Source organism: Chrysemys picta, chromosome 7 (genome assembly GCF_011386835.1).
Source record: "Chrysemys picta bellii isolate R12L10 chromosome 7, ASM1138683v2, whole genome shotgun sequence".
NCBI classification, from domain to species: Eukaryota; Metazoa; Chordata; order Testudines; family Emydidae; genus Chrysemys; species Chrysemys picta.
In genome coordinates this window covers 29155960-29180222 of record NC_088797.1, presented here as the reverse complement: position 1 = coordinate 29180222, position 24263 = coordinate 29155960, and the positions used below count along the sequence as shown (strand labels likewise).

The following is a 24263-nucleotide window of genomic DNA, read 5'->3' as shown; positions in this document are numbered from 1 at the left end:
CTGCTCCCAACAGCGTCTAGACAGACAGGAAGTTGAGGGTCCACCCACTCTGTGATTGTTCTGAATCTCTTTCTTCTATACCACTGCTCTGGAGGTCCCCTCTGGTGGGACAACAATAGGGGACAGGGGTACTTATGGCACAGTGTGGCGCTATTGAGCATCTAAAACTGTCCACATGGGGGCTGAGTGAGGTCCCCTAGGATTATAGATGAACAGACACTAAACCAGAAGGGCCATCATTAGAAGAAACATCCTCTATCTATCACCCAAGCCAGACTGCCCCCAGCCATTTCTACAACCAGCCCCATAACTAAGTACTAGGCCCAGGTCCTGCTCTGTAGCACTGTGCTGCGAATAACCCTTAGAGAGGGCAGGGGCCTGTTGGAAAGAGAGATTGGGAGCATCGGTTTCCCCTGCCTGTGATGCAAGAACAAGGGTGTGTTTCACTTAAATTAACTAGGGGCAAATGCAACACAGGTCAAAGGCCAGGACGGGCTCTAGGCACCAGAAAAGCAGCACGTGCTTGGGGCGGCACATTTCCAGGGGCGGCATTCCAGCCATCCTTTTTTTTCCTGGGCAGTTGTGCTCTTGGAGCTGCGCCACTTAGATGAGACGAGGGCACCGCCCCCCTGGCCACAGTGGGAAGGGGAAGCCCCAGCCCCGAGATGCTGAGCTGCCAGGGCCCAGCCGCTACCTGGGGAGGAGAGGGTGAGTCCTGCTGCCGGGGAGCCGGGGCTGCGCCGCCTCATTTGCGCACTGGCTGCTGCGCTGCCTTGTGCCACCCCTTATATCGGGGCTTCTCTGTGCGGCTGGGCGGGGGAGGGGGTAAAGCAGGCGCTGAGGGAAGGTGACATCACTCCCTCCGCTTCCAGCGCCGCCTGCGAGCCCCAGCCCCACCTGAGCTTGGGGCGGCAAAAAACCTAGAGCTGGCCCTGCCAAAGCAATAGTGACCCACACAACCAGTCGTGTGTGAGTCACAACCTCACTACTACCCTGCCATAGGGCTAGATCTAGGGCTACCATACGTCCGGATTTCCCCGGACATGTCCGGCTTTTCGCTCTTTAAATAGCCGTCCGGGGGGGATTTCTAAAAATCTAAAAATGTCCGGGATTTCCCCCCGGTCGGCTATTTATCGATCGAAAAGCGGCTGACAGGGCGGCCAAGCGCCGCTCGCATTGGGGCCTCGACAGCCAAAGCCCCTTCCCGGCTCCCCCCATCCCCTGCAGCCTTAGCACGCCGCCTGGCAGCGCTGGGGGGCGGGGCTGTGCGCCTGTGAGGGAACGCGGCGGCGGGGCTGGCAGCAGCGTCCAGAGCCCCTCCCCCGCTTCTCTCCTCCTCCACAGCCTCAGCACGCCGCTCGGCAGCGCTCGGGCGGGGCGCTCCTTGGGACGCGGAGCCAGACACCTGCTCTAAGCCGAGTGGCACGGTAAGGGGGCCGGGGAGTTGGAGAAGGGGGGGCAATCAGGGGACAGGGAGTGGGGGGGGGGTTGGATGGGTCGGGAGTTCGGGGGGGCTGTCAGGGGGGCAGGGGTGTGGAGAGGGGTTGGGACAGTCAGGGACAGGGAGCAGGGCGTTTAGATGGGTCGGGGGTTCTGGGGGGGCTGTCAGGGGGGCAGGGGTCTGGAGAGGGGTCGAGGCAGGCAGGGAGCAGAGGGGGTTGGATGGGTCGGGAGTTCTGAGGGTCCTGTCAGGGGGTGAGGAGCGGTTGGATAGGGCATGGGAGTCCTGGGGGTCTGTCTGGGAGCGGGGGGGTGAATATGGGGTGGGGGTGTGGATAAGGGTTGGGACAGTCAGGGGACAGGTAGGGTCTTAGGGGGCAGTTAGGGTGGGGGGTTCTCAAGAGGGGGCAGTCAGGGGGGCTTAGATAGGGAGTGAGGTCCTAGGGGGCAGTCAGTGGCAGGGGTCCCAGGAGGGGGCAGTGAGGAGACAAGGAGCACAGGGGGGTTGGGAGTTCTGAGGGGGGCAGTCAGGGGGTGGGAAGTGGGAGGGAGTGGATGGGGGCGGGGCTAGAACAGGGCTCCCCCCCCCCAGTGTCCTCTTTTTTGATTGTGGAAATATGGTAACCCTACTAGAACCTAGGGGTCCTGACTCTCAGACCCTGGTTCTAACCATTAGACTCTTTCCCCTCCTAGAGCTAGGACTAGAAGAACCCAAGAGTTCTGGCTCCCGCCCCCTCCTTGTGCTCTGGGGTCTCAGGGGTTCTGAAGTTAGCTTGATCTGGTAAATAAACTACATCCCCCAGGGGTCTTTGCGGCTATGTGAAGGAGACACTGAACACGTGGCTGACAAAGAGTCCGGCAAGTAAACTACATATCCCGTGAGGGATAGCGTGTGTGGCGCCTGCGCACGGGACAAGCAGTGTCTGCACGTAGAGCGTGTGAAGCCTGGGCACGAGGAACTACGCATCCCATGAAGTCATGCGCTCTCCGCACATGCGCACTTCCCGCAGGTCGGACGGCCGCAGGGGAAGGGGCGTGGCCAAACGTGAGCGGGAGACTACATATCCCATGGTGCCGGAGGCAGGACTCCGAACCTGCGTACAAGTGGAGCCGCCCCTGGGGTGGGGGGAGGACCAAGGGGGAGCTGCAGGCCGCCGCCATCTTGTGAGTGAGGAGGAGCCGAAATCACCGCGGGGGCGCCGCCATGAACCCCGAGTAGTGAGTGCGCGGGGAGGGGCGGGACCGGGACCCCCGTGCCTCAGGCGGACCGAAGCCAGTCGGGGCCGCCCCCTCACCCCGGCTAGGCCCGCATCCCAGAGCGCTCCCCACAGCCCCCGCTGGGCCCTGAGCCGCCCTCGCCGGGGCCTTACAGCCCCGTGGCCCCGCCCCTGCTGCCTTTCCGGGACCGCGGGGCGTCTCCTGCCGCCGCCCCCTGGTGTCCCCCGGCCAGGGTCCGGGACCCCCCGCTTCCCCTCCCCCGGCCGGCCCCTGGAGCTGCCCCGCCTCGCGTGCCGGTCAGTTCCCCTCGCCAGCGTCCCTGGGCCCCCCCGATCCCGCCCTTCGCGTCGGCCCCTCCCTGGGGCGGCTGAGGGGTCTCGGGGGCAAGACTCTGCTCCCGGGGATAGCAGCCCTGGGCCTGTGGGCTGAGTCCCTCTGCCCCCGCCCCGTCACTGGGTGTCTGATCCTTGCGCCTGGTGTGATGGGGGGTCAGTTCCTCTGTACAGCGGGATCTGAGGCAGCGGGGGGGTGGGGGTGGTTTGTACCAGTCTAGCTGTTCTGGAACGGTGCCCAGTGTGGGCGAGGTTATTCCAGGCTAAAGCTCCCCACTCCTCCTTGCTGCCCAGGGGTCGCTGTATGGGTGTAAAGCACCTGTATAGCAGTGGAACTCCATCCACACTAGGGCCTTGCATTGCATTAACTAGACTGGTGGCATTAAAGCAGAATGAGACCTGAACGACTGGCCCAGGGTCAGCCAGGGAGTCTGGTGAAGCTGAACCCAGGTCTCCCATGTCCAGGCCGATACCCTAACAACTGCACCAGCTGTTCTCTCAAGGGCTGATGGGATTTCAGTCTCTGTGCTCAGGCCGATTCAGGCCTTGGCAGAGGTGGCCAGCAAGGGGCTGGTTAGTGCCCACTGGGATGCGGGACAGGTGATATAGATGGTATGATCTGGGGTGAGACCACCCCCTCCCCAGTTTGTTTTAGAGGAATGGGCCACCAAACAGGCATAAGACGAGAACAGCTTTCTGCCATGGGGGCTGGATGGAGCTAGTGGCTTGCAGGGGAAGGCCCCAGGTTCCACTCCCAGAGCCAAACAGACCCCTTACAATCTCTGTTACATTTCAGTGCAATTCTGTTGGGCTTGAGCCTTCCCCCATGAGGTGATGGCTCTCCAGGGCAGCATCTTGGCAGATTCAAGTGGACCCAGTGCTAATTGTCCTGGCTGCTTGACTCTTTCCCTGTACTATTGACAAGTTGATGTGAATCCCAGGCCTGCTTTGAATCCTTCTCCTCTGAAGCTTCCACAGCAAGGGATGTGGAGTGCCCTTCCTGGATAGACTGACCTGGCACTGACTGAAATGGGAAGTGCTCTGACTGCTTCCAGAGTGTGTATGTGACTGTAGCTCTGGGGCACTTGAGGGAGCTCGGATGTGGCTCCGGAGAGGCCATCCCTTAGGTGGGCACACAGGGAAGCTGCATTCTAGCTGGCTATAGGCAGGACTGGGCAGAAGACCTCATCCAAATTGCCTGCTTGTTGGAGGGAGAAGATGAAGGCAATGGCAACCTGGCTGGCTCTGGGGTTAGACAATGCCCTGATCAGAGCAGCTAGGCATTTGGCCTCTCTGAACAGCCAGTTAGTGTCGATGACGGGTGGCTTTGTGGAGAGTGAAGCTTTCTGGAAAAGGAAATGCACATCAGGCTGGCAGCATTCCCTGTTGAGGGGCAAACTAGACCTCCCCACTTCTCAAGTGGCGCTGGCTGCCTTTCTGAATGGAGCTGTCCACACACTTTTCATAGCAGCTTGTCAGAGCCATGATCTGGCACTGACAGGCAGCTCCTGTGATTCTGCCTTTCAGATGAGACTTAGCATAGGTCCTGACCTCTTGGAGCCCAATGCCCTTTCTCTTCCCAGCGCTTCTTGGGGCCATTCCATTTTACTTCCTTTAAATCCCTCTCCCTGAGTTTCAAATGGATACAGGATTCTGTTCTTGCTAGTATCTCTGTTGGCTGTTAAACAGCTATTGTCTCCCACCCCAGAAGTGGCTGCTTTACAGTGGTGGGTGAAGTGATGTCTGAAATGCATGGAGATGGCTATGATGTGAAAGGCACCAGGAGCATGGGAACTCCAGAAGTGGGCTTGGGGACAATCTCAAACTGAGCCAGCACTGTTTTTGCTGAAACTTTGATCTGTGTGGGTGCATTCTCTTGGCTAGCTAGTAATGCTCCCCCACTGAAGTCTAGGGTGGGGACCGCCCCAAAGCACCTATGTTGAATGCATGTTGAATCAAAGGGAAAGTGACAGCATGAGTCAGGGCTTCCTGTCCCCTCCCCACCAGCAAAACACACTCATTAGGAAATGGCGCTCATGTTGCCTGCTGCCAGCTGGACTTGATTGTGTCGCCAGGCTAGCTGGGGTAATGAGGGGTGATGCAGCTGGCATATTGGGCTACCTCAGCCCATTGGTGTGAGGTGACAGATGTAACAATTCTCCAATGCCGGAAGCGCACAAATGCTCCATAATTCATTGTGCTGATTCCTACGGGAGCCCCTGGAAGTATCATGGGGATGGTGCAAAGGATTCTAGGGCTGTTTGGAGCAGAAACACTTGTGAGAAGCAAGGAGCATGCTGGATACCCCCTGGTGCAGAGACATCAAGTAATCATGGAAGGTGTTGCTGTCTCCTTGCAGCAGCATCAAGCTGGTGGTGATGAGAGAGGTTTGTTCAGAAGCACCCAATGGCTGTGGCAACTATCTCCAGTGCAGTGGTGACAGTGGGTGTCTGCTCATTCCTGCCTGTGTTGTGCAGGCAACTAAGAAGTGTTGTACTGACAGCATGATGGCTGTAAGAGACAGAGTGGGGACCGGGGTGGGATCTGAGGAAGAAGGAGTCGTGATAGTTGCTGAAGAACTCTGGTTGGGACTGACCTGGAGTCTCTTCCCTTTATGACAATGCTGATGCTCTGGGTGATTGGGCGGGGGAACTGGGCTACAAGATTCAGTTTTGGCTACCTCTGTGCCTGAGCAATGCTGGGGACAGTTAGACACTCTCACTACATGGTCACCACTGACTGTTGACTGGGTATTGACTTGAGAACTCCCCGAGCCTGGCTTCTGGGGATGATGAAGGGCTACATATATGTGGCTGGACCAAACACTTGGTGCTTTAAAAAGCTTGATCTATATTCCTGTATTGAAGAGGGGGAAACAGTTGTGCCAGTAACTTCTGTGCCTGAAGCTAGAACCCAGGAGTCCTGAGTGCTAGTGCCTGAGCTTTACCTATTGCTCTGTATTGTCTTAGAGGATTGTAAATTGCCCTGTATCTGAAGGCTGGGATGATCAGCAAAGGGAAGCATTGTCAAGGGGGGTACAAGGGGGCAGATAAATAAAGCTGGGGGAAGCAAGAGTTTTATATTGGGAAATGCTTCCTAACAGTGGGGTCTCTGGAGCAAGGAATCTCCTCCCAAGGGCAGCAGTGGCACCCCAGGACTAAGCCAAGCTCTAAGCCATTTTGCATGGCCTGGGATGGGCTGGATGAGGTAATGGACTCTTCCTGTCTCAAACTCCAGCTCTACACAACAATAGCAGTCACTCAGTCCCTGTGCTCTTGTGAAAGCAGTGTCATCTCGGCACATGTGGAGCGGTCTGGAGAGCAGAGTGCTGGGAGAATGACTCCCCCACTTAACTCCCGCTGGGTTTCTTCTTCCACACTATCTTTTAAGCCACCCTCTCCCCAAAGAACAAAAGAGCTTCCCAAACCCTTATCCCAGCTGTTGGACTCAGCTGTATAAAGCTTCCATTCTGGCTGGGTGTGAGTATTCATCCCCTATAAACTGTCCCATGGGACAGTGCTGCATGTGGATCCCAGCTAGGGCAGGGTGGCCCTTGGTCCTGTGGGGTTTCAACATCCCAGCAGGTGGGGCTTCCTCCTCTGCTCTGGGACCTGTGTGGTCTGAGCTCTCACGGTGATTGTCCTCTCTCAGGTGTATCCCCCTAAGAAGCACCCTTTGTTTGGGAGGAAAGTGTACCCATCAGCTCCAGTCTGTGGATCTTTGCCAGTCCTGGTCACTGTGGCCTTCAGTAGTCTCTCAACCCACCCCCTGTCCTGCTATTACCAAGCAGAGCAAAGCGCCCCCTGTCTGTACCCCATGCTGGTGTTGGCGCTGGAACTGGGTTCTCTCCTGGCTTGCCTGTTGGGCAGAATCAGCTAGGTTCCAATGAGCAGGGTGAACTCCTGTTGCCTGCACAGGGCTGAGAGGAGGCATTGAAGATGGAGGGGTTGTCTGGGGACACTTGAAGGCAGTAGTGGGTGTTGTGTGATGAGAGCAGGATTTGGCTTGCAGTAGCTGAGGAGCAGGGCAGAACTGTTGTATCCGTTTAGATGGAAAATATGGGCCAAAGATGTTAACATAACCCAGTCACTCTCCAACCTTAAACAGGGGTCTGGATTAGGCATACAGAGACCTCAGCCTGCTTAGTACCATGGTGTAAACACAATCCCCATTCTTTAAGCCTTCTATTACAAATACAGAAAAAAAGAAAAACAGTTAATACTTTACATTTCAAAGGCTTTTAAATACTTTCATTTTAACAGCATCCCTTGTTCTTTTTAGCTGTAGAGTTTTAGAACACACAGCCTCTTGTTTACATGGTATTAAAGATGGTAATAACTGTCCTTTTGTGGGAAAGAAAAGTCAGTAGAGATGGGCTAGGGCTGTTACTGTTAAAACCTGATCCTGTTTCTGAGAAGACCAAACAAGACAAACACACAAGAGGAGAGAAGAACAGCAAAGTTAGAAAATGCAGCTCTGTCTCAGGTTGACTTTCACTTGCAGCTTCAGTGCTGTAGAAACACAGGCACCGCACATGGTCTTATTAGCCACTCAAAGACCTGGCAAACTTGTACCAGCATCCAGCTGTCCAAGGCATTGCTTTTAGCGCCTCTTTCTGGTCACAGGCTTACAGCAGTGTTGCAGAATATACAGTCTTGGCCAGCTGAGACACTTATTAAACAGAGGACAAATGGAGAAGAATAAAGTAGGAAAGGAAAAGGACATAGGGAGTGGGGAGGGAGGGCTTAAAGTCGCACATTCCTGTTGGTGTTTGAGATTCGGTTGAAGCGGTTGAGGTGGCAATGTTTGAGTCCCCTTCTCTGGCCCACTCCAATCAGGACATCTCTCAGATTCGGATGAGGGTCAGAAGACCCCACAGACAATGGGGATGACAGCCAGGATGGTGAAGCTTGCTCATTCCCCTTCTAGCACGTTAGTCAGCCAACATCATGGTAGCCTCCTCCAGCTCCCCCTCCCCCCCTCCCCCCAAAGGGAGTGATGGGTGGAATAACCTATTCCTTCATTACTTTGTCCATCGAATACCGTAGGCCTAATTTCTGACACCAGTTTTGGTTCACTGATTTCCATCTTACTACTATCTTGTTTACCAGGGAATGATCTCAACACTGTTTTAGTTATATCAGACTGAGTTAGTCCAACTGAAGAGGTGTACTTCGTCTCTTTTGCACCTCTTCCCATCAACGTTTGTTATAGGCTGTTGTGTTCTGTGAACGCACTTTTCACAGCTGAGCTCACAAGTAGAGTAAATTTGTAGGCCAGTTGTTACAACAGAACCCAGCTTGACATGGATCTGAGGAGCTTGCTGCCCTAGTGGAGTGGGTGGGGTGTAGGTTTGGGGTAAGCCTGGGAGCCCTGTCCCAGCTGACAGGTACTGCAGAAGAGAAGGCTGCGGGGGCTGCAGGGAGAGGCAGGGAAGCAGTGGTGCAGCAAATCTTTGCCTGCAGAGATGCTGCCCAGGTTCTGTTAGCTCTGCTCACAAATAACTCTGCCCTTGCCAACGTATTGGTGAGGTATATGGAGGGGGAGCTGTCCTTGCTGCCCCCAGCTAGTGGAGATGGCGGGACAGGGCACCAGCTCTCCCCAAATCAGCTGGAACAATCTGTCTGCAAGAACAGTCAAGAAAGGGGTGGGTGTTGTGCTGTCACAGCAGCTCATATGTGGCTGGCTTCTTAGAGAAACACCTGGCTTCCCTAGTGCCTGTTATCAAAGGATCCTGCAGTCCTCACACTGCCAAGGGGCATTAACCCCTTTCTACAGGTGGGGAAACTGAGGCACAGAGGTGAGGCCTCTGCCCACAATCATGCAGTGTTGGTGGAAGAGCTAGGAATAGAACCTATGGCTTCTGTTAACCACTGAACTACTCTCTCTCTCTCGCCAGAGACAGGCAGAGAGTACTGATTTCCTGCCCACTGCCCTCCAGAGCTGGGGATAAAACCAAAGCATTCTGGCTCCCAGCTTTTTTGATTAAACATCTGTTCCTGCATCCTGTATGTCTGACCTTCCTGAGTCAGCTGTGAAGTATGGGCCTTCAATCTGGGATTGGGGAACAAACTACTTCCATGCAGCAGGCACCACTTCTCTCTTCTCAGTCCCTGTGCAGGGGGCTGTGGGAAGCAGCAGAGAGGAGTTGTCAGGGGCCTCACCCACTGGGCCCTCATGCAGTTCCATACAGCCCTGGAGACCTGTCACTCTTAGCCTCTGCTCACATGCTGTACAGATATCAGATAGCTGGGAGGGCTGGAAGTCAGGATTTTTGGGTTCTAGCACTAACTCAAGTGGCTGTGGTCAAGTCGCTTCCATCTCTAGACTTTCATTGCCCAGATTTAAAAATGAGGAAACAGTTTCATGGGATGTTGAAGCTTGGCATGTGAACTGCTTAGCACCCCTTCATTGACAGTGCAGTGAAACCCTGTGGCACAGGTTTGAATCCAGCACAGGTCAGTCACAAGCAAAACCAGTTCCCTCTTGCAGCTTCTATATAAAATGCACTGGTGGGTCTGAGGGTCTGTCAGCACTACAGGGTTAATTTGAGCTACCTACTCTGGAGTTGGACTCCAAGTGCAAGTGGCCACCGTGCCTGAAAATAACTCTGGAGCTGCTGTGGCCATGCTGGTACTGTGCTCCCTTGTGTTTGGTGCTAAGACTTCTTGGGGCATATCCCCTGGTTCTCAGTGCTGGAATCAGCTGAGCTGTTCTGAGCTCTTCTCTAGTGAATTGTGGGGAAACTGGGCTGTCCTTTCTGGGCAGGAGCAGGAAGGAGACCCAGGGAATGGAGGCGTTGGAGGACTCGCGGCACTCCAGTAGAACTAGCCTGCACCCATGCTGCAGGATGGTTAAGTTAGCAGCCGCTGAGTTGTGCTCACATGAGCTGTAGCCTATGCCCCTACAAGCCAGCCAGCTCAAGTTGAAACCACCACCATACTTGAGGGAAGGGGTTTTTGTAACTGCATTCGCCTTAGAAGCCAAGTTTAATTCACGCTGTCAGAGGCTTCCACTTACAAAATCCTCCTGCTCCTGGCAGTGACCAGACTTGGTGCCGGCAGTGAGCCACTTTCTATGTGTTTACACACGTGGGCCTTGCTGCAGGCACTGCACCAGGAAAGCTGCATCAGTTGAACACAGTGGTTCTCAAACTTCATCTGACAACAAAAATTACTACATCACCCCAGGTCAGGGGAGGAGAGGTGGAGCCTAAGCCCTGCTGCCCTGGCTGAAGCCTCCAGGCTCCGGCTTCAGCCTCAGGCCCAAGCAAATCTAACACTGGCCCTGGTGACACTATTAAAATGTGGTCCCAACCCAGAGTTTGAGAACTGCTGTTTTTGTTTAGCCAGTGCAAACCCCTTTGTAGGCTATCTGGTACTTGTGTCACACAGTAGGCCAGAGTCCCTGTGGAGAAGGGACCACAATCTATGAATCTTTATTTTGAGAGTAGTTTATATTAATCTAGCTTCAGATGATGCCTCGTGACTGAAGCTAAATTTAAGATTCAGAGTTAAGGCCAAAAGGGACAATTAGATCCTCTAGTCTGTTTCTCTTGTATATCACAGGCCAGAGAGGGTCACCTAGTGACCCCTGTATTAAGTCCAATTATTTGGGTTTGGCAAAAGTATCTTCCAGAAAAGCATCCAGTCTGGATTTGAAACCACCACAGGGTGGAGAATCCACCACTTCATTTGGCTAAAAAAAGGGTGCCTTATTTCTAGGCTTTGCAGGATTTGATTTTAATCTAGAACTGTCAGTAAATGTCTTTAAGCTGACACACTGAAATCGACAGATCAGTTGATGTGACTGCAGGGACTGGGTCGTGTGTGTGGAGCCTTCTGCATCCCTGCTGTCACAGGAATGAGTGAGCTAGTCTGTGTCAGCAGAGCTCTGCTTCCTAAGGGCCAGCATCACCTGATCTCCGCAGGTGCAAAGTCTGGGGATACTGCAGCGCTCCTAGCCCAATGGAACAGAGACCCTCCTCCAGGACTGCAAGGAGGAGGACATGCCCCCAGCTCTGCGGGGAGGCCACCCCCTGCTGAACAACTGCCTGGGATGGCTCCCATGCTCCTGACTAGTGAATGAGTGAGCGGGATTGGTGATGCCCAGTCCCTGCAGGCACAAGATATGGGAGTTGTTCCTGGTCACAGAAGAGGCCACCCCAGGCAGGAGCTATTCAGCAGTAGGGTGGCCTCCCCCATACCTGGGCATGAGGATGCCTTAAAGCCCTGGCCAGTGATGTCTGCTGTGCCCCACCACGACCCCAGCCTTCCTCACATCTTGTGCCTGCAGGGATTGGGTGTCATGAGCCAGGAGTGTGGGAGCTGTGTCTGGGTGGGAGCTGTTTAGCAGTGGGATGGCCTCCCCCACAACCAGGGGCTTCTGCTCTGCTGGGCCAGGACTGCAGCCTCCTCAATATTGTGTCTCTGGGCCACAGAGGGAAACCCCTGCAGCCCTGCCGTCAGCACTGGATAACTCAACCCCTGGAACTGTGGGGGAAAGAGTTAAAAATAGAAGAAAAATCTTAAATTGGGAAAAGAGAATAATAAATGATTTCTGCCAAGCCTGCTTATTTCCAGTTTCAATTTACCTGGCTTTAACTTCCAGCAGTTTAACAAGCCACTCTAAGGCCAAATGTCTGTAGTGAGATTTGCACCAGTTTGTGGCCTAGGAGCCCTGGATATGGACCCTGTTGTGCCAGGTGCTGTACAAACATATCATTGGTCTGACTGGTATAAGTTTCTCGTGGCTGAGGCTTTGAGTCTGGAGACCATGAACTCCAGTTTACCAGCAGCTCTTCTGAGCAGTCATTCCCTGGATCTTGCTCTCTATCCTGTTGCCAGCACCAGCGCCTCAGGGCTCACGTTTTTATCAATTGCTCTCTAATAAGAGTGGGTTGTGTTGTGAGGAGTAATGGGCCTTGATAGCCCAGCTTGGGTACTTGCAAGAGCCTGAGGCTTGACAAGGGCTGGTGTTAATTAGGCCTTGTGGTGAGTTGTGGGGGTGGCTGTCTCTGCAGAGCTTGGTGTGTATCCAGGGCTACCCTAGGCTGGCTCTTAATGAGCCTTTAGAAAAGGCTTGTACTGTATGCCATGTAAAGCAGGGGTCGAATGTTGCAGGTGTGCCCGACAGCCATGCAGCCTCTCCAGGGGTGAGTGCTGGATCCGCACCAGGAGGGCGGGGTGACAGCCAAGTCTAGCTGTGGGTGTGCGGAGCCTTGTTGCGTGTTTCTACCACTCCTGGGGTGGTTACAGCATGGATTCAAACTATAGCTGTGTAATGCAGCAGCACTGAAAAGTGGGGCTGGGCAGGGTCACTGCTTGGATAGGAGACCTCCATGGAAAACCCAAGCTGCCACCTGGGGTAGTGGTGATTCTATAGGTGGTGCTTTCCCTCTGAGCTGGCACTGAATCTAGTGTCCTAAGAAAGGGTACTACTGGGCTCCACGGGGGGTGTTCTCCCCCTATGCTGGGGGTGCTGAGAGGGGATGCCCTTTTTCCAGATGTTGACAGCCTGGTAGCTACTCGTTTTCCCCACAGTTTCTCCAAGTAGTAGCTATAATGCAATTGAGTCTGATTATCCTTCACTTCTGCCCGCACTGACATGCAACACTGAGCAGGGGCCAGGCCAGGGCTCCTGTGTAAACAGCTTGCCACAAGTAATAGGTCGTCCTGCACCCTGCTTTGGGGCAAAGTATGCTATTGCTCTGTGTAGCTGCTTTGCTGTCAGGATGTAGTGCTTACACACCAGGCTTTGTGGTTATGCTGAGCTGTGTTGCTGCTCAGAGCCTCAGCTTGGCTGGCCAGAGAGTTAGGCAGAGGTGGGCCTGTACTTGGGATAGGTGCTACCAAGTCGCTGGTGTTGCATGGTAAAACGGTCTGTGCAGAGGCCTCTCAGTTCAGTTCCTCCTGGCTTGTGGTGTGGGTGGAAAGCACATGAAGGGTCCTGCTATTACTGGTGGCAAACTGTGCTGGGCAGTTAGTGGTTGTAAAGGGCTGAATGTTACCCTAGGGCACGTTATCCTTCTCGGTGATAAATCAGACCCTCTCTACGGACGACAGCTATTCTGCCTGAAACTGTGCTGACATCCAGGATGGACATTCGGATGGAATTGAATGGAGGGCTGGGAGCCAAGACTCCACAGTTCTTTCCCCAGCTCTGGAAAGGAAGTGTGATCTCGTGGCTAAAGCAGCCCAAGGCACAGAATGGGGGGCTCTTACTATATCATCTCATCTAAGATTTGGGGGGAGAACCCAGGAGTCCTAGCCGTCTTCTGTGACCACTAGACCCACATTGTGTGACTTTAGAAGCTGCAGAGCACTGAGGTAATTTCCAGAGCCTTCTGAACCCTTGGATGACATGGAAGTCTGCTCTGGCTTTGTAATCCCTATTAAGGCTCCTGTGTGTTGGAGCAGGGACAGTCTGTCCCAGGGCTTGGTCTCTGGCTGGGAGTGGTTCAGGCTGCCCTAAATGTATCATGAGACTCTTCTGTTCAGGGATTTACTTTCAGTACCCCCAGCTGCAGTGCTGGGAAGCAGAGAGAGTCTCCAGCTGGAGCTGGTTGGGGCTAAGCTGCCTTTGTGTTAACGTCCTGCCACTCAGCCTGTCTGCCCATGAGGTCTGAAGTCAGGCTGGCCATTGCAACCCCTTCTTGGTCACCCCTGTGTCACTGTCACCATGTGGGAAGTTCTGCTGCTGCTGCCTTGGGTCTCAGTGGTTGAGGGTGAATTGCTGCTGTGCTGGGTCACATCCTTCCTGTGCAGAGCGGGATGGGTGGTGCCAGCTTCATTGCACATGGCATTGCCATGGCAATGTATTGAGTGATGGATTACCCTCGCAGTGACTGGGATTGGGCTGTTCTGTACAAATGGGTCTCTTCCCTTGCTGTGGCTGTGCTCACTGGCTCAATATGGTGAGGGGTTGAAGCTGTTCTGGGTGGTGGTGACAGAGCAACCTATAACACTCCCGGAGGAGAAGGCTGAAGTAGGGAATGGTCGGCTCACTCGCTCCTCAGAGATCAGACCTAGAGGCCTTGATCTATTTGCCTCCCTCCCCGCTCCTCCCCCCCAGGGAGTTTTAAAATCAGGCTGGCAATTTCCAGACCCCTCACTGCTGGGAGACCTTCTGTGATTGCCCGCCTGGCTTTAGCTGCCGTCTCCTTAGGGTCACCACTGAAGTGAATTTAACAACCTTGCAAGGCCAGGGTAGGAGCCCAGCTCCCTAGGATAGGCAGGGCTGAAGCTGCCTTGCCCCAAAGCACCTGTGTTCTATAGAAACCCAGCCCTAGAGGCCAGCTCAGCTTTGCACTAGGGTGCACAGTCTGTGCAGGACTCTTACGAAAGGCTCTCTTCCTTCCCCCTCCCTGGAGTTGTGACACTGCCGTTTGGGATCTCTGCTTTGCTGCAGCTTCCCCAGAGCTGGGTGAGCATTTTGCTTATGAGGGCAAGGGGCTGGCCATAACCAAGTGAGATCCTAAAACTTTAAATACCCAGGTCTCTGCTCAAGAGGTTTGAGAACAGCCCCAGTGCTCAGTGTCAACCCACAGAGCTGCAGTGTGGTTTGGGGTGACTCCTTCAATCCCAGCAGAGCCAACAGCACCAGCAGATATGTGGAGGCTCCCACATAGCTGTGTAGAGATCTAAAACCTGACTTAAAGGCAGGCTTTTGCCTGGTCAAAAATTCTAAATCCTTGTGCTGTGGCTGCATTTCAGGGGCTGTGTGAGAGCCTTTAGGCTTGGCCTCGCTGAAAGGCCCTAGATCAGGGGTAGGCAACTTTTCAGAAGTGGTGGGCCAAGCCTTCATTTATTCACTTTAATTTAAGGCTTCGCGTGCCAGTAATACATGTTAATGTTTTTTAGAAGGTGTCTCTGTCTATATTATATAACTAAACTGTTGTTGTATGTAAAGTAAACAAGGTTTTCAAAATGTTTAAGAAGCTTCATTTAAAAATAAATTAAAATGCTGATCTTACGCCGCCAGCCTGCTGGGTGTGGGGGTGGGTTCAGGGCAGAGGGCTGGGGGGAGTGTGTGGGGCGGTCAGGGCAGAGGGCTGGGTGTTGGGGGCAACTCAAGGTCAGGGCAGAGGGCTGGAGTGGGGGGGGGGTACAGGGCAGAAGGCTGGGGTGCTTGGCTCATGGGGGTGCTTCCAGCCCCCTGCCTTGAGCAGCTTATGGCAGGGGAATGGAAGGGATATGCCCTGTTCCATCCCCTTCCCCAAGGCCCGTCCCTACCTCTCGCTACCTGCTCTACGGAGCAGCAAGCACGCTGCCGCTCGGCTCTGCTCCGCTCCCCCTCGCAAGGGCCATCACTGGCGGGGGGAGGGGCCGGAATGCACCATGCTGTGGGAAGAAGCGGAGGGGGGCGGAAGCTTGGCTGCCGCAGGACCAAGCTTCTGCCTCCTGCCCCCGCAGGGGAGAGCGGTGAGTTGGGGGGGCTGAGTGGGGCTGGGGGCCGGGACCCCCCCCCACAGCTCTCCCCTGCGGGGGCAGGAGGCAGAAGCTTGGTCCTGTGCCAGCCAAGCTTCCCCCCTCCCCTGCTTCTTCCCACAGCATGGTGCATTCCGGCCCCGCCGCCGCCTCCTCTCACCGGGCAGGCAGGGTGCCACTCAAAATCGGTTTGCGTGCCGTAGGTTGCTGACCCCTACCCTAGATGTAGGGATGACTGGGTGATCAGAACAGGCCTTTATGGACTCCAGCTCTGAATGGCTTTGTTTGTTCCCAGATTCTTAATGTTTCCAGGGTTTGTTAATGCTTTATTTTCTGGGATCCCCTGAGCCCCCAACAAGATCTATTGCTGAGGGTCCTGTAGAGAGTTTCTCCCCGCTCATGAGGCAGTCTAAGTACCAAAACCAAGCACTCCATGCTATTCTCCCTGCTCCCCTGCATTTCTGACCTCCACCATGGGCTGCACCCTGGAAAGTGGACTCGCAAAGTTTGGGAGGGTGATCCTGCTCTGTAAGATACTGCCATTGTAGGCAAGTCCTATTAAACTAATCTGAATGTATAGTGTGCACTGATCCAAAGCTAGGGAGAGGGTTGGAGTTCAGACTCCTGGCTTTTATTCTCCACTCTGGAAGGGGAGTGAGCTCTAGTGCTTAAAGCAGGAGGCCAGGAGCCATAATTTTTGGGGTTCTAATTACATCCCCATGGAGCATCTGATGTTCCCTGTTGTCTCTTGGGAACGTTGTGGGTGGTAGGGAGCAGAGTCCTGACTATACAGGGATCCTTAGTCAGATCCGGGCAAAGAGCCCCCATGCCCTACTCCAAAGTTGTTTGCCAGCACATACACTTTCCCCACTACATGTACTCCAAGCCCTCTAGTCTTCTTCCACTGGGAACACTCCTTGGTCTGAGCAGGGAAGAGGTCTCTAGTTATACACACTACTAGAAAAGTCAGGAACTGTTCTGTTTCCCTCATTCTTCATCTGTGTCTGTTTCAGCGATTACCTGTTCAAGCTGCTGCTGATTGGAGACTCTGGTGTGGGGAAGTCCTGCCTCCTGCTGCGATTTGCTGTGAGTGTCCCTGCCTTGTGCAGAGCCCCTCATGATCCAGTAGGCAGCTATCTAGCCATACGGTGACAGGCTGGCCACATCTGTTCCAGTGCTGTTGCAGTGAGGCTGTGGTGTCTGAGATGTGGCTACCCTGGGGCATATTTTATGAAAACTCAAACCATCGTACAGTGACCTAGTCAAATTTGCAAGCTAAAGACATTTAGTCCTGTCAGTGTTTGGCTAGGAGACCTCCACACTGCAGAGAACAGCAGAGGTGTAATAGGGTGCCCTCTTCCCACAGTCTGACCCCAGTATCATGCTGGGCAGGAGAGTGCTGAACCACGGGGAGGGCTCAGTAGGGATCTCTGTGCCCTTGTAGTCAATGTTGTCCCAGTGCAATGCTTGAGGACATTGTTATTGGAGGTGCTGCCTTTTGCAAAAGACTTAAAACTGGGTTCCTGACTCTTTGGGTTCAGCCAAGACCTGTGACACTGTCCCAAGAGGCTCTGTAATCACTCTGGTGTCCTGGTCAGTTTCCATCTTGAGTGATTATATTTGGCCTCCTGTAACTCCACATCTGGTTACAGGCTTCACTTCCTGTCCTAAACTTGCACATTATCACTGTGTGCTGCGTAATGGTCCCCATATGCAACCCCAGAGGTGGCTGCATATAGTCTTCTGTCCATAAAGCACTTTGGGGTAGGAGTATCAAGCGTTACAGGGCAGCTGAATGGCTGGTGCTGCATGCCCTTTGGCAATGGGTGGGTACCAAGGAGTTGTCTTGCTAGAATGACAGTTGATTAAAATAGGCTTTTTAAACTGCAGAACCTTCTTGGAAGCTAAGCAGCTCCTGACCAGGATCTCCAAACTACCAAAGCACTTAATAAAAGCCCCTTATTTAAAGGAATCCCAAACCCTCCTCTCTGCTCAGCACTGGGCTGGCATCTGCTCACCTTTTGAGTGGTGGCTGTTAATGTCTGAGGAGTGTTTAGATCCAGGCCACTGGGCATCAGGGCTCTTTGCCCCACCACTAGAATTGGGTGCTGAAGAAGGTTATGAGCACAGACCCCAGCTGTCCTAGTAATCGCCTCATTCTGCACCCTCCAGGATGACACCTACACAGAGAGCTACATCAGCACCATTGGGGTGGACTTCAAAATCCGGACCATCGAGCTGGACGGCAAAACCATCAAACTACAGATCGTGAGTATCTGGCCCCTGACCACAGTGCCGCTGCGTTGACCTCCGGGGACTGGCTCTGGAGGGCAGGGAATGGTATACAGGCCTTTCCCTTCTGAGGGTGCCAGCTCCTATCGTACACCAGAGTGGGGGGCTGGCTGGCTGAGGAGTGTGGGGAATGGAATATGGGGGTTCCCCTCTAGGGGGTGCTGTCTGCCTCTGGAAGAGGATAAATGCAAGGTCCAACCCCTCCCCTCCCTTCTCTTGCAGTGGGATACTGCTGGTCAGGAGCGGTTCCGGACCATCACCTCCAGCTACTACAGGGGGGCGCATGGCATCATTGTGGTGTATGATGTAACAGATCAGGTAATGCTGCCCCAAGTACTCTGGCCCTGCAAGTCCTCAGACAGCTCCCTGACCTCCCTGCATCCAGGGCCCCTCCAGGTTCAGGCAACGGGCCTCCTGCTGGGCACCTAGGGAGCCAGGACCCGCCTGGGTTCTGTCCTGGTTCCAGGACTAGAGCAGTGCTGTAAGAATGCCTCACTGTTGGTAGCCAGACCCTGCCTGCTGGGTGGCAGCAGTGGAGACCGGGCAGTCTCCACTGCTGAGTTGTGGGTGTGTGGGGTTGTTGGGGAAGAGAATGGTCCTGATCACTATTCCCAAGTGACCATCCATACCTACATCCTTTGTGCTGGGCACTGCCCCTTCCTGGGCCAGTGGAGCATTGCATTCCTTCTGCATCTGCCCCAGGCATTGCTGACGCAGGTGTCACACACAGCTATGGCAGCAGCTGGCGTACCCAGGACTGGCCCATAGAGCAGGTTGCAAAGCCAGGCCCAGTGGGCTGCGCTGCCTTCATTTCCGTATTCACCTTGAAGATGGGGAATTGGGCAGTTTCTGAAGATGGCAAGGCTGGCAGCAGCTGCCTGGAGTAGGTGGGAAGGACATCAAGGTAACAGCATCGAAGGACAGCTGCTGAATGTGGGAAGGGCTATACTGGTAGAGCAAGCACTGGGAGCAGGACTCCTCGGTTCTGTCCCTAGCTGAGCTACCAACTCACTGTGACCCTTGTGCCAGTTGCTTCCATCTCCATTTCCTGCCTATGAAATGGAGGTGCACCCTTGCTGAGGGGTGCTGGGGACCTGCTCCCCACTGTGTGGGCGCTGAGCTGTTGCTGTAAGCATGTTGGCAGGGTGGCTGGGGTCCAGCTGAGCCCACGTTCCCTGTTGCAGGAGTCCTACAGCAACGTGAAGCAGTGGCTACAGGAGATCGAGCGCTATGCCAGCGAGAACGTCAACAAGTTGCTGGTGGGCAACAAGTGCGACCTCACCACGAAGAAAGTGGTGGACTACACCACCGCCAAGGTGAGCAGGGCACAGCAAGCCCCTCTGATGCTTGTCGATAGCACTCCCCCTTCTCTCTCTGGCAGATGCAGACAGGCAGCAACTCTCAGGTGGGGCCCTATTAACTGAGTGGCTGTCCCTATTGCAGCGTGTTCCTGCAGTACCAGGAAGCCCCACCAAGGGGCAGCACTTGTCCCATCAGCTGCTTCCTCCCCTTCATGCCTGGCTGTAGCTCAGGAGAAGGGCTTGCTATTTGCCAGCCGTAGGGCCGATCTCCGGGGTTGTGCTGGCTGCCTCCATCCACACTGCCAGCCATGGGCTCTGGCTCCTGGCCACCTGTCTGGCTGGAGGACACTAGATGAGTGCACAGGTGTCTGGGGACAGAACTAGGAGTGATGGTGTGAAATAAGCTAAATTTCTGGGATGTAGCAGTCTGCCCTGTGGCACCAAGCTGCTGTGGATGTGGTTAGGAGTTCCAACCCATCGTCCCGAACTCCTGGGTTCTATTGCTGGCTCTGGGAGGAAAGTCAGGTCTAGTTAGAGCAGGGGCCTCTGGATTCTTTTTCCAGCTCTGCCACTCGCTTGCTGTGTCCCTTTTGGTAAGTCACTTCCCTGGGGTGTGCCTTGGTTTCCCCATCTACAAAGGGGGGGTAATGACTGACCAGACCTACTGCCTGGGAGCTGGGGGTCTGAATGGTGAATATCTGGCTGGGGCAGTGCTGAGACCCCTCTCCCCAAGGGGGTGAGGGCCCTCCTGGGTAGGTGACTCTTGGTGATAGGGACAGCCCTGCCCATATTGGGCCACAGACAGGAGAGGCCTTGCCAGCCTGTAACCCTTTCTCCTCCCCTGCCTTTGCTTAGGAATTTGCAGACTCCTTGGGCATCCCCTTCTTGGAGACCAGCGCCAAAAACGCCACCAACGTGGAGCAGTCATTCATGACCATGGCCGCTGAGATCAAGAAGCGCATGGGCCCCGGTGCCACCACTGGTGGGGACAGACCCAACCTCAGAATCGACAGCACTCCAGTCAAACCAGCGGGCGGAGGCTGCTGCTGAGGCCCAGGACTGAGGGATGGGGTGGGGAGGGGAGGGGACCGTCCAACCCTGTGCTGTCCAGCACCCTCCTCCTGTGGAGTAGCAACTTTCCCGGATGATACCGTGCAGGGGGACGGGACCTCTCTGGTGGGGTGGTGGTTTGGGTTCTCTGCCTGTGTTAATTACTTCCCTTATTGAGTGTGTGGTGGGGACAGACCTGCAAGGTGTGCTCTCCCACCCAGGAGAACTTCCCTCTATGCAGCCTCTTGCCTCAGTCCTTGGTGCCTGATGGCTGGCAGGATTCCTGGCTCCTTCTCGTGGGTTCTCTGCTGCTCCCCTCCCCTTCCTGCTGGGTGCATGGGGCTGCCCCCATCTCCGCCCCCAGCCTCTGCTCTTCTGCCTGCAGCCCCCTTCTCTCCAGTTTCAGGTGTGAGGGTCTCAGTTGGTGGCAGGCTCACCCCCTATCTCTTCCTGGGAAGGCTCCTTCCGGTTAAGCTTGAGCCAAGGCAGGCTGAAGCGGTTCTGCTGCCTGGTACCTGGTTTCCATGGGGCAATTGCTTGTCACAAGCAAAATAATGGCGGTAGGGGCATAGGCCCCTCTGAACTGCTCAAGCTACTCACCACTGGGTTGTGCCCCCTGCCTCCACTCGGGGTCTATGTTGTCCTGGCTCCATGTCTTTTTCATTCCTCTTGCTCCCAGTGGCGCAGAGACTTCTGTTTAATCCCCTCTCTGCTGCAACTTGGGGTCCCCTTTCCTCCCACTGCCTTGCTCTAGTTCAATATTTATACCCCTGCGGCAGACCCTCCCACAGTGCCGCAGAGTGGCTGTGACGCAGGGCTGGCCCAGGAACGCTGAGCGGAGCCTGATGCTGCCACTCCACCTCCGTCCCTTAGCTTCCTCACCTCACCCTGCTGAGGCCATCTCCCAGTGCTCCCCAGCCACATGGGGCAGGCAGCTGTCCCTGGGCCCCCCATACCAGGCCCACTGAATGTATTCAGGGTAGCATGGACAGTCAGGGGCCTTAGAACTGATCAGAGGCCCATGGGCTGCTTGTTCAGCCCCCTCCCCAGGGCTCTTCCTGGCTCGGGAGCTCTCAGCCCTCAGGGGGCTAATGCACTGAGCAGCTGTCCTGCTTCCCTCCAGCTGGGAAGCTCTTGCACTTTCTGTGGAGCAAGTGCATGGGGGCTGGGGGCTGCCCTCTACTGCTTAGCTCCCCTCTGCAGCGCCAGCCCTTCCCATCATGACCAACCCCCAGCCCTGGCAAGAAGGGGAAGCTGGGGGCCTGAGTGCATATCCCTCTGCTGTGCCCAGCCCCCCCACCCCCACTGTCTGGCCTGGCCATGGCCCTGTTTAGGGTAGTGGGAGGAGCCGGCTGGATGGTTCATTTGTTGGCTTTTTTTTTTCCACTAGTGACATTATTTAAAAAAAAAAATGGAACAAAAAAATCCCAAAATAAAGGTGAGTGCCTCTGCGGGGAGGCTCCCGCAGCCTGCACCCTTCTTCCTGTGAGCAGGCCTGCTGGGGTGTGCACTGCTGGAAAGGGGGGAGGCACGTGGACTGGGCCAGATGCCCCCTCCCCTCTGGATCAGGCAGCCCCGGTACAGTGCAGGCACTGTCCAGCCCCCTACCTAGGCTCCCCCAGCTAGTGTGAGCTCAGCTGAGCTGGGCACCTTCTGGCTTCCTTACCCCAGTCAATGGGGCAGGCATTGTATTGTTAGAACTGACACGCTCACTCTTTCCTGGCTGTGTACCTGCTGTTCTTGCTCCCTGGGGCTGCCCGGAGCTGAGCTCACCTGCTTGCGCCTGCCATGGAGCATGGCAGTGTCCTTGTGCTGAGCTCCCCTGCCATTTTGGAAGACTCAAAGCTGGAGGAGAGGGAGACTGCAGCCCCTTGACCCAGCTTTGGGTTCAATTTTAGAGCAGGGCAGGTGTAAACCTGCCAAGGGGGTTGGAGCAAAATCCCAATCCTGGGCTAGACTGTTGCAGTAGCAGGAGTGCTGGCCTGTTGCACCCAGCTACAGAGCTGTGGATGTATTGGGGCAACTATCTCCCCCAGCAGTGGGGCAGCATCTTGCATGCTGGCTAGGGATGACTCAGGTGCCTGTAATTCTTTCACTGCCATGTGTGGCCCACTGTGGTGTTGGCTTGGACCACAATCTCTGCGCCAAGCAGCGTAAGTAGGATGCCTGTGCTGTCTGCCCCTGAGGGGGGTGAGGCCTTGGCATAGCTCCCCTCCCCTGCCTGCCTTGCTCCTGCTGGCTGCTTAACTGTATCACACTGATCTCACCTTAGTTTGTGCGTGCAGGTGTGTGGTAAACTTCCTGGAGCTGCTGGCAGGTTCTTTGATGCCATGGGCAGGGAGGACAGTGTACAACCCTCACCTAAAGGAAATCCCTCATCTCCCCTGACACTGAGACCCAATCCTGCCCTTGATTGCTGTAGCCGTGTTTGACTTGCTTCACTGTGGCAGGGGGCCAGGGCTGGCTCAGCCCTGGATTGGTGCCTGCCCCCCAGCTTGGGAATGAGCTGAGTGGGTGATGGACCTGCATCAGCTGGTGCTGGCTGGGGGCTGGCTGTACCTTGGGGTAGGGGTCACCCTATGTAACCTGTTAAATGAGATCTGGAAAATGAGCATCTCAAGCAGGGCCCTGCAATTGCTACTGAGAACTGTAGCTCTTCTGTTAAGGGTGGCTTGGGTCCCCCCATCACTGCCAGGGCCAAGTGTTCACTTTGCACTGGCTTCTTTCTAGGCTGGGGGCTGGATCTGCCACCACAAGCAGCACCAACTTGGGAGGATCTAGGACAGGAATTAGGGGAGCAGCTGGGAGCAGGGGCAGGGCCTTGCCTAGACAGGTACCTCAACTGTCTGGCAACTTCTGCTCCCAACCTAGGTCCCCCTGGAGAGGGAGAACTTACAATCCAGGGTCAGTGCAGGTCCTGCCTGGCTATCTGTCCCCTATGTGGGTGCTGCTTCCCTGTGTGGGTCAGAGAGCTGGGCCTCAGCTGGAGTATGCCAGTACGTGACAGGTGCCTGTGTGCTGCTAATACCAGATCTGTACCAAGGGCAACATTGGGCACAGTCTCCCTACCCCCCCTCTGACCTGCAGAGGAAATAGCAGGTGCCTTTATTCAGCACAGGTTCAGCCAATGGCTGCTGAGGTGAGAGCGGGCTATGCTGAGCTATTGTGTCCTCCTCCCAAGAACAATCCACTATTTTAAGCCCTTTGCTATCAAGAAATAAGGTCACTGCAAGGGCAGGAGAAACAGCAGCATGAGTTTACCCAGCAGCAGGAATTACCCCCATAAACACACCTGTAGGTTCACACACACACCCTGGTTGCTGTATCTGTACATGAGGTGACAGATCCCTGCCCAAACACCCCCATGTGTGTGCCTTCCCCCCCCAGGTGGCTGCATTTCCACACCAGCCAAGGGATCCTTGTATAACCAGCCTTGTGCCCTACCCCAGGGGCAGCTGCATCCCCATTCTGGGCAAAGAATCCCTCCATCAATACCCCAGCACTCTCCCCTCCCCCACCTCCCAGGGCTGGCTGCATCTCAGCACTGAACCAGGGCTCCCTGTATAAACAGCCTGCCAAAGGCTTTGGAATGAAAGGTTTTGAAAAATAGAAAATCTTGCTGTGGAAGTGTCTAAACGGGGGGCTATTTCTCAGCGGAGCTGGGCTGTGTGAAGCTATCTGGTTGAATCCTTTACTAGAAGAAATTCCCATGAACGTTTTGGAAAGTTCTGATTTTGAAAAGTTCTGATATGGCTGTGGATTGCACCTGCCCTTTGAAATAAGGCTGGGGTAGCCCTAGGGCCAGAGATGTGCCTTTTGCTGTTCCATGGAACCTGGTGCCTGTCTGGCTGAGTTCTAAGCTTCTGAAAATGGCCCTTTTCCCCCCTGTGGTTGCTTGATCCATCAGGATTTTGGCAGCAAGACGAGGACTGTCCGCATTTGCCAACCCTGGCTGGGGCATCTCACCTCTGCCCCTGGCTAGAATGCAGCTACAATGGATCATCTTCAAAGTACCCTTGGCCCCAGGAGAATGGGCTCTGGGCTGGGAACCTGCTATACTAGAGTTGCTTATTGGTTGCTGTTAATTCTGTGTACTTCACAGTCCCTAGTTCAGCATGGAGGGATTGGATAGTATCTCTAAACACCTGGGAGCAGGCCACCTGGGAGCAATTCCGGGCCTCAGGGCTTCCACATGCCAGCCC

At 54.9% G+C, this 24263-nt stretch overlaps 1 protein-coding gene across 2 annotated transcripts; it reads left to right on the top strand.

Annotated features, from left to right (window-relative positions):
* Nucleotides 1-2379: 2379 nt before the first annotated feature.
* Nucleotides 2380-21550, top strand: RAB1B (RAB1B, member RAS oncogene family). 2 transcript variants are annotated; one of them, XM_042849773.2, is made up of 6 exons: nucleotides 2380-2604; nucleotides 16432-16504; nucleotides 17591-17686; nucleotides 17933-18028; nucleotides 18895-19026; nucleotides 19867-21550. In XM_042849773.2, the coding sequence occupies exons 1-6, from the start codon at nucleotides 2411-2413 to the stop codon at nucleotides 20059-20061; spliced, it is 786 nt and encodes a 261-aa protein (XP_042705707.1). In that variant the 5' UTR covers nucleotides 2380-2410; the 3' UTR covers nucleotides 20062-21550. The 2 variants fall into 2 exon arrangements, with proteins under 2 accessions (XP_042705707.1, XP_005305499.1); XM_005305442.4 differs by having other exon boundaries at nucleotides 2510-2658.
* Nucleotides 21551-24263: the final 2713 nt, after the last annotated feature.

Excerpts from the sequence above, each read along its gene's own strand:
- RAB1B (XM_042849773.2), top strand. The coding sequence starts at position 2,411 with ATGAAGTCATGCGCTCTCCGCACATGCGCACTTCCCGCAGGTCGGACG. Across the intron at positions 2,605-16,431 it reads CTGCAGGCCGCCGCCATCTT|CGATTACCTGTTCAAGCTGC; the intron begins GTGAGTGAGGAG and ends TGTCTGTTTCAG. Across the intron at positions 16,505-17,590 it reads GCCTCCTGCTGCGATTTGCT|GATGACACCTACACAGAGAG; the intron begins GTGAGTGTCCCT and ends TGCACCCTCCAG.